General features: G+C 45.2%; 1 protein-coding gene across 1 annotated transcript in view; it reads right to left on the bottom strand.

Moving 5' to 3' along the window:
* The window catches only part of SYPL2 (synaptophysin like 2), a 148965-nt gene extending 141994 nt beyond the window's left edge, over positions 1–6971 (bottom strand). Inside the window, exon 1 of the mRNA XM_075851161.1 lies at positions 6846–6971. Within this exon, the coding sequence (XP_075707276.1) occupies positions 6846–6971 (126 nt within the window). The remainder of the gene's footprint in view (positions 1–6845) is intronic.
* Between the last annotated feature and the right edge of the window lie 6717 nt (positions 6972–13688).

Below are 13688 nucleotides of genomic sequence, written 5' to 3'. Positions count from 1 at the left end.
TATGGGGTTGAAGGATGATTTTGAACGTACATCTACTGGAATAGCTGTAGATGTGGTGAAGAGTGGTGCCTCTTTGAACGGAGGATCATTATTTGCCATAATTTTAAAATGTCTAGTTAGTGTGAGATTACGGATGTAAGTATTAAGGTCCAGGAATAATTGGAAACCATCAGGAGATGAAGATGGACAAAAAGATAAGCTTTTGGAAAGTAGTGGAATTTCATTATCTTTAAGTAAATATTTTGAAAGGTTAAAAAGTTTCACTGTTTTGTTCCTTTTTTTGCTTTTCCCGGTGTGTTTAAAGGAGTTTTTGTTTTTGCATCCTCTATATCTATTTTTCTTTTTACTTGCGGTTTTTGAAGCGGTTGGAAGAAGCGTGTTGTAGGCTGACTTTTTGGGCTTGTGAGCTGTGGTAACAACATAGTCACTGTGTCGTTAGACGAGTGAAAGCTGGGGAGGATACTGGTGGCATGGTCAGCTGTGATGGTAGACCTAAAAAAAAAAAAAAGAGACCATTGATGACGCACTATCGGTGAAGGTGCTATCAGACTGGTTGGGTAAAGATTCCAATAGAATGGGTAGGTATGAAGATGTTGCAGAAGGTATAATTGGATCAGACCTAGTTGGGGACTTTTGGCTAGGTTCCATTAATGTAGACTCATCATGTACAGTAAGTTGTGATAATGAGATGGGAGAACACAAATTGCCCAAGGAACCACCGGACCATGATGGATAGGTGGAAAATTGCTTGCGAGATCGTGGAGATGCCTCTATTAATGGAGGATCTAGCTGTGCTGATGGAGTGTTAGGGAAAACGCATTGCATTTTTCATGCATGTTCTAAAGCTAGTGTTAAATCTGCAGCTTTAAACGCATGTATTGGAATGTCACCTAAAGGTTTAAATGGCGTTACGTCTATCAAAGGTACCCTGAAGGGCAGTGTGTGCACTGTTTTCCCAGCTGGTGGGTTGGCAACAGTACTTTTTCTAAATGTGATAGGTTTGATAGTATTTATATCACTAATGGTGATATTAGATTTATGGCTGGACTCTGGGCTAGCGATGGGTTGGGATTAGGGGTAAGGTTATTCGGAGCCCAATCTCTCACTTGACCATTTAGGTAATCCTTGTGATCACGATTAAGTTTTAGTTTTACTAGTTATCATGTCTTATTCAAAAAATTTTAAACGTTTGTTAACAGATGGTACCAATTTGAAGTAGTCGGGGTGTGTATCAAATGGTTCCAGATCTATCAGTAACATATTAATAGTATCAGCTCGCTCGTGGCAAAGCGTTGTTCTCTTATTTAAAATGCGTTCCATAAACAGCAAAAGTGCAAGTGTCCATATACATCTCCCAATCCTCATTAAAAGAAGAGTCATTTGAAAAAGGGGATTTGAAAAACAGGCGTAAACCCCATGGCGTGATTTTTTCTCTGAGATAAATCTCAAGAAAACGGCAGTCAATGCTGTGGGCGGCTTCTTCTCTCAAGCAATTCTTAAGAGAGAAAAAAGTATTAATCATTAGTTTAATCAGCAGTGTATGGTATATTCATACCTGAAGGATCTGTTGCATAATGGTCAGATCCAGTCATTTCAGCTATTATGCTGTTTCTTGCATCATTTCTTTCATCCAAAGGTGCAAATATCCTGTTCGCTGGTAAGGTAAGTAGGGCACAAGAAATGGGAACACCGAACAGGGCAGTTGGTTAAAATGGGTGAGAAGGGACCAGATGATAACCTCCTCAGAGTGAGTAGGGGCAAAAATTGCCTGAGCCAAACCTGAAGTGGAAGACTTTATATCTGAAATAAATCAAGGGAAGAAGCGCCTCATGGTGTAGAATCCCAAAACAATGGTGAATAGGAATACAGGTGTAAGAAATATCCTCACCTGGGATAGTTGTGCGTTATCCAGGCACAACACTGTTTGAAGGCAATCAATTGATAAAGTTGCTGCTGCTTCCTAGCCAATGGGACCAAAAGGCTCCACCACGTAGCATTGTATTAGAATGAGAAAAAAAAAATAAAAAAAAATATATATATACATATATATATTAATGAAGTCAAACAGCGATATTTCATCAGGAGATGGTAAAGAGAATTGGTTAGGTTATAATAAAGTATTTATTGAGGTAACACGTTTCAACGCCGGACTGGCGTCTTCATCAGACCTTATACATGAAAAGCCAGACAGTGTGGTTTATAAACATAAAAAAACACCAGAATGCCCCTTGAATAACAGTTAGAACAGCCAATCAGAGGTAAACCAAAGTATACCAAAAAAAGTATAAAAACATTAGTAACAAAACTTTTTAAAAACAATGAACATAAGGTACAATAGAATGGCTTATTTATACGTGTAGTGTTAAATTACTTTATTTACTTGAGAAAACTAATAAAGAATATATGTATCCAGCAGAGAGACAGAAAGAAAAGGCTATATCCGGTCCAAGTTGAAATGGAAAAAAAAGAGCAGATGGATCTAAGCCAAAGCGGAGCCAAGGAGGTAGAAATGCACTGCATCCCCAATATAACCATATCTCTAAAATATATCCCTCAGTGAGAGTGAACCATAATTGCAATGACGGGCAGATTACAATCATTGGGGGCAGTGTGACGGGAGGCGGCCAATCAGTGGTCAGCATTTTGACAAGCCTCCCGTTACCATGGTGTCTGAAAGCTCACCTGATGTGCGGGGGGTGGCCAAACTATCCCAGGGGAGGATATTTCTTACACCTGTATTCCTGAGGGCAGAAGTTAGGAGCTCCCTAATCTCTTTAATACTTGAGACCAGACTTGTAGATTCTTCCGTCTTGATCTTATCTAAACAATTCTCGCAAACTCTTTTATTATAAGAGGCTGCTAGTTTTTTATTACAAACTGCGCACTCATTGTTACGGGTTTTATCCAGTTTCTTTCTAGGACCTTCCCTGGCCTAAACATATGTAAGAGAGAAGAGAACAGTATTAGCGAAGAAAGAGGTTTGTTTTGTCTTACCCAATAGTCCTGCCTTCTCCTCAAGTACCGGACTGGAGGATCTTGTGGCATCCAAGCGGTCAGTGTGTCCTGTGGCTTCTCCTGGCGTTTCCATTATGGAAGTAGATGCTGTAGATGCTGGAGACTAGGCCTTGGATTGGCTGGGGAGGTCCTCTGCTCCGGATGCCTGGAGCCCCTCTTCCCCGTTGGGGAAGTTTTGCACCGAAAGCCGCCAACGCTGGGCATGTGTGCCGGCCCCACCTAGGGAACCGAGTATGACCCCGGGAGAACCGCTTTCCCACCAGAGGAAGGTCTCACCACATGGGACCTAAAACCACCTCTGGCGATGGAAGCGATGGACCGGGAGAGGAGGGAGTATCTTAACCCAGACTTAAGGTTGTTCCCTCCAGAGGAGACTTACACCTTCCAGAGCACCCCTAGGGAGAAAAGGTAAGAACCTTGCTAGGGGGTCTAGAACCCATGAAGAAGTGCTTTTTCCCTAACAGGACGATCCCATCTGGAGGACAGGAAACCTGACTGGGTGTGTGGAGAGGTGTGTCCTTTTTTAGATCCTCAGGCTTCCTGTCCAGTGAATGGCATGACTCTCCAGTGGTGCTGTCATAGGTGAAAGGGTAAAAATAGTGTTATTCCTCGTGCACACACATATGATAGCTTATTCTGATACTTAGTAGGTTAAGAACACTTTAAATAGTGAACAACTCCTACAAATCCCTTCTATGGCTGCTGCGCAATTCAGAATTTTAGAGGAGACACAGTAGGAAGTCATTGGTTTTAGGGCCAGATTAAGGGTGTCTAGGATATGGAGCAGTTATTTTTTCGCGATCCCGCAACTAACTCGGGGGACCTTCACCAATTCCAGTCATAGATAAAGGTATCACTTAAATGTTCTATATGATTGACCATATATAGCTTAACCCCTTCCCGCTTTGGCCACTTTTGACCTTCCTGACAGAGCCTCATTTTTCAAATCTGAAATGTTTCAATTTATGTGGTAATAACATCGGAATACTTTTACCTATCCAAGTGATTCTGAGATTGTTTTCTCGTGACACATTGGACTTTATGATACTGTTAAAATTTGCTCGTTACATTTAGTATTTAATTGTGAAAAACACCAAAATGTTGTGAAAAATTTCAAAAATTAGCATTTTTCTAAATTTAAAGAGGCTCTGTCACCATATTATAAGTGTCCTATCAACTACATAAGGAGATCGGCGCTGTAATGTAGGTGACAGTAATGCTTTTTATTTTAAAAAACGATCTTTTTTCACAACGTTAGGAGCGATTTTGGTTTATGCTAATGAGCTTTCTTAATGCCCAAGTGGGTGTACTTTTACTTTCGACCAAGTGGGCGTTGTACAGAGGAGTGCAGGACGCTGACCAATCGGCATCATGCACTCCTCTCCATTCATTTACACTGCACTAGCGATATAGTTATATCGCTATGTGCAGCCTCATACACAAGCCCTAACATTACTACAGTGTCCTGATAATGAATACACATGACCATCCAGCCTGGACGTCATGTATACTCAGAATCCTGACACTTCTGAATCTTTTTTGTGAGATTCCGGCAAGTGAAACCAAATCTCGTTTACCTCCGTGATCTCGCGAGATTTGGTTTCACTTGCCGGAATCTCACAAAAAAGATTCAGAAGTGTCAGGATTCTGAGTACACATGACGTCCAGGCTGGATGGTCATGTGTATTCATTATCAGGATACTGTAGTAATGTTAGGGCTTGTGTATGAGGCTGCACATAGCGATATAACTATATCGCTAGTGCAGTGTAAATGAATAGAGAGGAGTGCATGATGCCGATTGGTCAGCGTCATGCACTCCTCTGTACAACGCCCACTTGGTCGAAAGTAAAAGTACGCCCACTTGGGCATTAAGAAAGCTCATTAGCATAAACCAAAATCGCTCCTAACGTTGTGAAAAAAGATCGTTTTTTTAAATAAAAAGCATTAGTCACTGTAATGGCAGGGGAGTAGGGAAACAGACAGTGAGCCCTAATCTACCCACCACTCAGTCCCTGCCTACTTGCAACGACCCGCCCTAGGCAACGGGGTACAACTGGGCGACGGTCCCTACGCTCAGTAGGTGCACGACAGACAAACAGACAAGGGGATACAAGCAAAGGGAAATGGGGCAGTTGCCCACAGCAACACCGTGAGCAACAAGAGAGGTGAACGAGCCGAGTCAAACCAGGAATGTACGAGGTACCAAACGCAGAGCAGGAGAGTAGTCAGTAAGCCGGGGTCAGTATGAAGCAAGGTCAAATAGCTAGGAGCTGCAGCAAGGCCAGGAAACCACACGAGAAGAGAATCACAAGCAAAGGAGGAACAGGAAAGGCAGGTATAAATAGACAGAGGGCGGGAGCTAGCTCCGTCTGGCCAGGCTGCGATAGGCTCTCCCACTCCTAAGCCTGCCATCCTGAGTGGTGGAAGATGGAGTCAGTCTCAGAGACATAGAACCAGGTGCAGACTGATTACCCATGGGCGTATACACAGAAGTTGTGCCTGGCAGATCCTTTACAGTCACCTACATTACAGCGCCCATCTCCTTATGTAGGAGATAGGGCACTTATAATGTGGTGACAGAGCCTCTTTAAATGTATCTGCTTGTAAGTTAGGCGGTTATACTACACAAAATTGTTGCTAATTAACATCCCCCCATATGTCTACTTTAGAGTGGCACAGTTTTTTGAACATCCTTTTATTTTTCTAGGACGTTACAAAGCTTAGAACTTTAGCAGCAATTTCTCACATTTTCAAGAAAATTTCAAAAGGCAATTTTTTCAGGGACCAGTTCAGTTGTGAAGTGGCTTTTAGGGCCTTGTATATTAGAAACCCCCAATAAGTCACCCCATTTTAAAAACTTCACCCCTCAAAGTATTCAAAACAGCATTTGGACAGTTTCTTAACCGTTTAGACGTTTCACAGGAATTAAAGCAAAGTAGAGGTGAAATTTATACATTTAATTTTTTTTTGTTGTAGAAATTAATTTCAAATTCATTTATTTTTGTAACACAAAGTTTTACTAGAGAAACGCAACTAAATATTTATTGCCCTGGTTCTGCAGTTTTTGGAAATATCCCACAAGTGGCCCTAGTGTGCTTATGGACTGCAGCACAGGCCTCAGAAGCAAAGGAGTACCTAGTGGATATTGGGCCTCCTATTTATTAGATTATATTTTAGGCACCATGTCAGGTTTGAAGTGCTCTTGCGGTGCCAAAACATTGGAAATACTCCAAAAGTGGACCCCATTTGTGAAACTGCACCCCTCAAGGAAATTATCTAAGGGTATAGTGAGCATTTTGACCCTACAGGTTTATTGCAGAAATTATTGGAAGTGGAAATAAAAATCGACAATCTTTCAAAGAAAATGTAGGTTTAGCAAATTTTTTTCTCATTTCCACAAGGACTAAAGGAGAAAAAGCACCGCACCATTTGTAAAGCAATTTCTCCCGAGTAAAACAAAACATGGCAGGGCTTAGAATGGAAAGAGCGCCATTTGGCTTTTGGAGCTCAAATTTAGCAGGAATGGTTTGCGGAGGCCACGTCGCATTTGCAAAGCTCCTGAGGGACCAAGACGGTGAAAACGCCCAAAAAGCGATTCCATTTAGGAAACTACACCCCTTGCAGAATTCATCTAGGGTTGTAGTGAGCATTTTGACACCACAGGTGTTGTATAGATTTTATTAGAATTGGGCAGTGAAATTAAAAACAATCCTTTTTCTTCAATAAGACGTAGCTTGGGGGCGTGGCTTCACAATGGCGGTGTGAGGACGTGTATACCAGGAGCTCTGGACCCACACCACTTTCATTCTCCTACCACGGGCTCACTTACCTGCTCCAGCGACGGGATGACTAAAGGTCGGCACCGCAAGAGTCTGTCGGTTACTCCTGGCTCCACGTCGATGGATAGGTTCCTCCGCTCCAGCCACGATGGGGCTTCTCCGCGGCCCTCCTCCATTCCCGCTGTAGGCCGCTATCGGTCTCCGCCATCACGAGGGGGCTTTCCTCCTTCCAGCACCTTGGCCCCGGCATGCTCCGTCAGAGGCTCTCAGGACTGCTCCCCTGCTACTTCGTCTCCAGAGGTAGGTCCGTGTGAAGGGGCCATGTCGGTGTCGGTTCCTCCGGGGACAGGAAGATGGCTGCCGGGCATTACAAGGCGCGGCGGTTCAGGTGCCATTTCCTGCCACAGCGACCCTGAACTCTCCTTCAGTGGACTGGCTGCACCTCAGTCAGGGAACACCTGCCATATTGAGGGGCCCACTCACCCCATCTACTGTCCTAGGGGACCCCCACCCTGCCTCACCTACGGGCCCCACCCTCCATGGAACGGACCCTAGCAGAGCTGTTGGAAATGGTGAGGGCATTGCCCACAAAATCAGATTTAGACGCCCGCCTCTCCCGGCTGGAAGAGAAACATGACCGGGCCATAGGGGTGGTGTCTCAAGACATACGCTTATTAACCGCACGTGTGGATGCATTGGAGCGCCAGAACTCTGTTCACACTACGGACATCTCGGTCCTCTCTCAGTCTTTGGACACCCAATCTACCCAAATGCGGGACTTCTCACTGCACCTAGATGATGTGGAGAACAAGGGGAGGCGGAATAATCTGAAGTTGAGGGGCATCTCGGAATCTGTGCCGCCCGAGGGGTTATATGATGCCGTAACGTATATCTTTAATAAGCTCATGGACAGACAACGCGATATGGCCATTAAAATGGATAGGGTGCATCGTCTAGCGGGCCCTCGGAACAGGGAAGGTAAACAAAAAGAGGACATTGCACGGAGAGCATGGGAGAAGGGGGCCATTCCTTTCCAGCGCTCTGAGGTAACCATCTTGCTGGACGTCTCCAGACTGACCCTACACATGCGCAGGGTGATTCGCCCCTGTTGGAAGCTACCAAGGAGGCGGGCGCTACCTACAGATGGGGTCATCCCTTCCACGTTATTCTCCGCTGCCAGGGGCAATCATTTGCCGTAGGCTCCCCGGAAGACTTGGAAGATGCCTTTTGCTTTCTAGAGATCTCCCCAATGCGGCTCCCGGATTGGACAGAGCCACCGCCATCGTTCTTTTCTAGAGGTGGTCCTTACCCGGATCCTGCGCGCCCACCTCTGCCTCATCCCAGAGACGGACCACGTGAGCAACGGGCACCTGGACGGCGCTCAACCCGTAGAGACTGACCGGCCCACGTCCAGACGTCTAGTTTATTTCTCTCCCCGTAGGGGTGTCGGTTGGGGCCTGCATACTATGAGTGTTTAACCCCCTTTTTCTTTTCAGTGTTCTACGGGAGGGGCAGATGCCGGACCGAGGGGGGAACATGTATGGGTCAGGGGGCAAATGTCTCAGGGGATCCTCATCTTCACTTCCAGCTGTCGGGGGCCGGGAGACTCCATTCGCCCGTAATAGTTAGCCGGTTGAGTCCGGGGTTCCGGTTCGTTACCTTTTTGTGATTCTAGCAGTTCAGTTTAATTTTAGTGGTAACTCCTAGGGGGGATCACTTCTTTGCACCGCTGTCATTCTACGTTCCCCACTAGGTTTCCGTGCTGTTGTGTCGCGTCCAGGGGGTGATTTCTCCTGGGAACGACATAATACGCGAAGTATTGTTTAGGGGTTTTGTACTCCGCTCTTAGTGGGGCAGTATTGCTCTTCTTTCTGGATATTTCTTCCCTGTCTACGGGAGTTTCTCTCTCTCTTCTCCTCTTTTATTCCCCTTTCTGTCTTCCCTCTTTTGTTCCACATGTCTAACGTCACGGTTGTTTCCCTGAATGCACAGGGCCTGAACATCCCAGAGAAGAGATCCTTCATCCTCCGTCTTCTCTGGAAAAAGAAAGCGCAAGTGGCGTTTCTCCAGGAAACTCACTTCAGGGTGGACAGCATACCACGGTTGACGGACTCTCACTATATGGAGGGGTATCACAGTGCCTCGCCAGACTCCAAGACCAAAGGGGTCTCCATTTTGATCTCGCGTTCTCTTCCATGGGAGCATGTGGAGACTCGCACGGATAGAGCGGGAAGGTTTCTCTTTGTGAAGAGTAGGTTGGCTAACACATTGTTCACATTGGTTTCATATTATCTCCCTAACACTGGTCAGGTTGCCTTTCTGGAAAGGGTCTTGATGGAACTGGATGGTTTTCTGGAAGGCACTCTCATACTAGGGGGGGATCTGAGCCTTACTTTGGATCCGACAATAGATTCCTCGCGTGGGCACTCGTCCTTACCCAGGTCTGCACACCGCCGTATACGTCGGTTGTTACATGAACACCAACTGGTAGATACGTGGCGGCTCATGCACCCGACCACAAAAGATTACACTTTCTTTTCGGCTCCCCACAACACATACACCAGACTGGACTACTTCTTTCTTCGCCACTCCCATTTATCCGACCTCTCCTCAGTTTCTATTGATGACATTACCTTTTCAGACCACGCCCTCATTACTCTCACTCTCTGTCTCCCAGTGGCTCACCCTCCCTCCTGGCAGTGGTGGTTGAATGACTCGCTCCTGCAGGATTCGACGGTGGTTTCGGAAATACATAGGGATCTCTGGGAGTATTTTGCCACAAATGTTTCTCCAGATGTGGATCCGCTCAGTGTTTGGGAGGCGCATAAGTGTGTGATTCGCGGCTCCTTCATTCGGATCGGATCTAAACATAAAAAGGAGCGGACTGCACACTTGTGTGACCTATTATCCCGCATACACCTCCTGGAGCAGTCCCACAAAGCCTCCCTGGATCGGGTTGTGGGGGCGGAGCTGGGGCAGTTGCGTGTTCAGGTTCGTTCTCTTTTTCTTGCCAAGGCTAGGGCCTCCCTGGTAAAGTGTAGGCGACATTTCTACGAATTTAGCAACAAACCAGGCAAGACTCTGGTACGGGCACCTTGGAAAACTCGATCCCGTACCTACGTCCCTCACGTACAGGCCCGCGAAGTTGGGAGTTTGCACCTCCCCCAGGATATCTCTGAGGCCGTTCCCCTGCAGGCCCTGCCTTGGTTGGGCAGGGATACCCCTCTATGAGCGCGGACACACCCGACGATTGGACCCTCCCTGGCGGCTGCGTCTCGGGTCTTTTCCCGGAAAGAGATCTCCCCTTCTCAGTCCCCCATGTTCCCAGTCTTGGGCAACCCGGCGTTTCCTCCGGGGCGAGACGGGGGTCCATTAAGGAGCTGGTTGCGGGCAGGTCGGGGTAACGCTTCCCATTACCTACACGGGGAGACCTGGATGACAGGTCCGCAGTTAGCGTCTATGACGGACCCTCTTCCTCTCTCTCCTTGGCAGGTCACTCAATTGAGACATTTTCTTGCATCCTTGCTTAACCCTGTGGAACATGCACGGGACAAAACCCAGTTTTAGCTCCTTTGCGTAGGTACTGGCTCGTTGCGTCATTCCCTATCCAGACTATATACCCTACTGATCTCCCCATCCAACCTTCGCACACCTACCAATCTGCTCCATTGGGAGAGGGACTTAGGCATCACACTCACAGCTGAACAACAGGATCGGGTGTACACATAAATCATCCATGGCCAGCAGGTATCAGGAGGCGGGATTTAAGATCTTAACGCGTTGGTATAGGGTGCCTTCCAGATTGCACACAATGATCCCGGCGATCTCGCCGCTTTGTTCGAGATGTGGTGACCAAGCGGGCACGATTTTGCATGTTTTTTGGGAGTGCCCGAGGCTGACAGCATTCTGATCAGAGGTGTGGCTTATCTCCTCCAAATTCACGGATTCCCCGCTCCTGTGTACGCCGGCCTTCTTCTTGCTCCATCTGTGCGAGGTTCCGTTGTTCACATATCGTCGCTCCGTGGTCCGCCACCTGGTGAATGCGGCTAGGGCATGCATTCCAGCGCTGTGGAGACAAACCATTGCGCCGTCGATCAGCTTGTGGTTTGGTAAGATACAGGAGATCATGAGGATGGGGGATCTCACGGCATCCATGAGAGGCACCCACGCTAAGTTCCTTAAGACGTGGTATCATTGGGTCAGGTTCCAATCTTCAGCGGAGTTCAGGAACATCGTGGCCTCTTGAATCTGTCTCTGTTGTCTGGAGGACAATGCTAGTTCTCCTCCCTTCTTTTCCTCTCTATGTCATTTCCCCTCTCTTCTTTTTCTTTCTCTCTTCTCTCCTTAGGATATGTTTATCCTCGGGCCTTTGTGCATGTCTGCAGGTCCAGGATGCATGGGGTTTGATCCATTTATTGTCTAACATATTCCTTTTGTTCATTTGTCATTCATTGTGAACACTTATGCTGGCCTGCGTGCCGATGTATACTACGGATGCATATACTTTTGGCATTACCGTGTTTTGTTTGTAGAAAATCGAAAATAAAAGAATTTATAAAAAAATAAATTTTCACAACAAATAAAGGAAAAAAAGAACCCCAACATTTGTAAAGCAACTTCTCTGGAGAACGGAAATACCCCATATGTGGTCATAAACTGCTGTTTGGGCATACGGCAAGGATCAAAGAGAAGGAGCGCAATTTCGCTTTTTGGAGTGCAGATTTTGCTGGATTCGTTTCTGGTCGCTATGTAGCATTTACAAAGCCCCTGTGGGAAGAAAACATTGGAAACCCCCAGACGTGACCCCATTTTGGAAACTACACCCCTCAAGGTATTCACCTAGGGGGTGTAGTGAGCATGTTAACCTCGCAGGTGTTTTGCAAAAATTAGCGTGCACTCGATGTTGCAGAGTGAAAATGGGATTTTTTCCATACATATGCCAATATGTGGTGCCCATCTTGTGCCACCATAAAAGGGGTTAAAATGCTCACAATACCTCTAGATTTATTCCTTGTGGCGTATAGTTTCCAAAATGGGGTCTTTCCTATGTTTTGGAACCACAAGACATCTTCAAAACTGACATGATGCCTAAAATACAATCTAATAAAAAGAAGGCCCCCAAATCCTCTAGGTGCTACTTGCTTCTGAGGCCGGTGTTTCAGTCCATTAACTAGGGCCACATGTGGGATATTTCTAAAAACTGCATAATGTAGGCAATACACATGGATTTGTGCTTCTCTGGTAAAATCTTCTGTGTTACAGAAAAAAACAAAAACAAAATGTAATTTTTCCCTCCCCAAAAATTTTTTTACATTTCACCTATATATTCCTTAAATTCCTGTAAAACGCCTAAACTGTTAAGAAACTTTATAAATTCTGTTTTAAATACTTTAAGTGGTGCAGTTTTTAAATTGGGATGATTTATGGGGAGTTTCTAATATAGTGGCCCTTTAACTGGTTCCCGGCCGCAGGCTGTATTTTTACGGCCAGCGGTCAGGGTCCTTAAAACCCGAGGCCATAGACTTTTTACGGCTCGGGTTTTAACTTTCTGCCCACGCGATCGGGCAGCTGAATGTCGGGTCTCCGGCTGTCAGTGACTGCCGGGGACCCTGAGGAGAGGATAGAAGCAGCTTTCGTTGCTACTGTCTTCTCCGATGTCTTTTTACACAGCGCTCAATGAACGCTGTGTATAGGAATAGAGACAGAAGCAGCGCCGCTGTCTCTATTCCTCCCGGTGATCATGTGACTGGTCACATGATCGCCGGGTGCCGTTACTGACAGACTACTGCTGGGTCTAACTAGACCCAGCAAAGCCCAGTTAGTGACAATAGTCACTATGAGAGGGCTGATTTCCCCTGTAACTGGGGCTGCTGTGCAGCCCCAGTTACAGTGGAAAAACATGGTGTAAAAGAAAGAAAAAAAATATATAAAGTTCCCCAAAGGTCTTTTTTGACCTTTGAGGGACAAGACAATAGTAATAAAAAAATAGTAAAGTTAAGTGCAAAAAAAAAAAAAATAATAAATACACATAAAATACCCACCCCAAAAAAAAACGTTCCCCCCGCCAATCATTGTTGTAACGCTAGCGCTGACCCAATTACCCTAATATAGACATGTAATATATAAAATTTACGGTAGACAATGGCGATCCCAAATAAAAGGTCTATTTTAGGGTAAAACTATGTTATTACCCAAAAAAAAATAGCTGAAACGTAAAAAAGCTTATTTTTTTACTATTATTTTCAAACTTTATGAATAAAAATTCTAAAATAGCAAAAAAGGTGTGTATAAAAACGATAAAAAAAGAAACCTGCATTGTCTACGGAAAAAACGTCGCAAAAATAACGTCGTTAGCCCAACAAATAAAAAAGTTATAGCCATTTAACTAACACGTGCTAAAAATGGCTAAACGGTGTCTGGTCCTGAAGGCGCAAAATAGCGCGGTCCTGAACTGGTTAAAGCGACTTCAGAACTGAACCGGTTCCTAAAAAAAATGCCTTTTGAAACTTTCTTAAAAATTTGAGAAATTGCTGCTAAAATTAGAAGCCTTAGACATAAGGGAAATTTTAATTAGTAACTATTTTGTGTGGTATAACTAGCTGTCTTGCAAGCAGATACATTTTAAATTTAGAAAAATGTTAATTTATGCAAATTTTCTCTACATTTTGGTGTTTTTTTTTACAAATAAACACTGAATGTATTTATCTCTGACAAAGTACAATATGTCATGAGAAAATAATCTCAGAATTGCTCAGATAGCATTCTGAAGGTATTACCACAAATTCACACGTCAGATTGGAAAGATGATGTTCTGTCAGTCTGCAGCGTGCAGGGGTTAATGACGGATTAAACAAAAACACCAACGCAACACCAATCACACTGAAGGAGCTCCA

This window comes from Rhinoderma darwinii, chromosome 2 (genome assembly GCF_050947455.1).
Source record: "Rhinoderma darwinii isolate aRhiDar2 chromosome 2, aRhiDar2.hap1, whole genome shotgun sequence".
NCBI lineage: Eukaryota > Metazoa > Chordata > Amphibia > Anura > Rhinodermatidae > Rhinoderma > Rhinoderma darwinii.
Note: the sequence above shows the minus strand (reverse complement) of the source record. Positions and strands in the feature narration are given on the sequence as shown.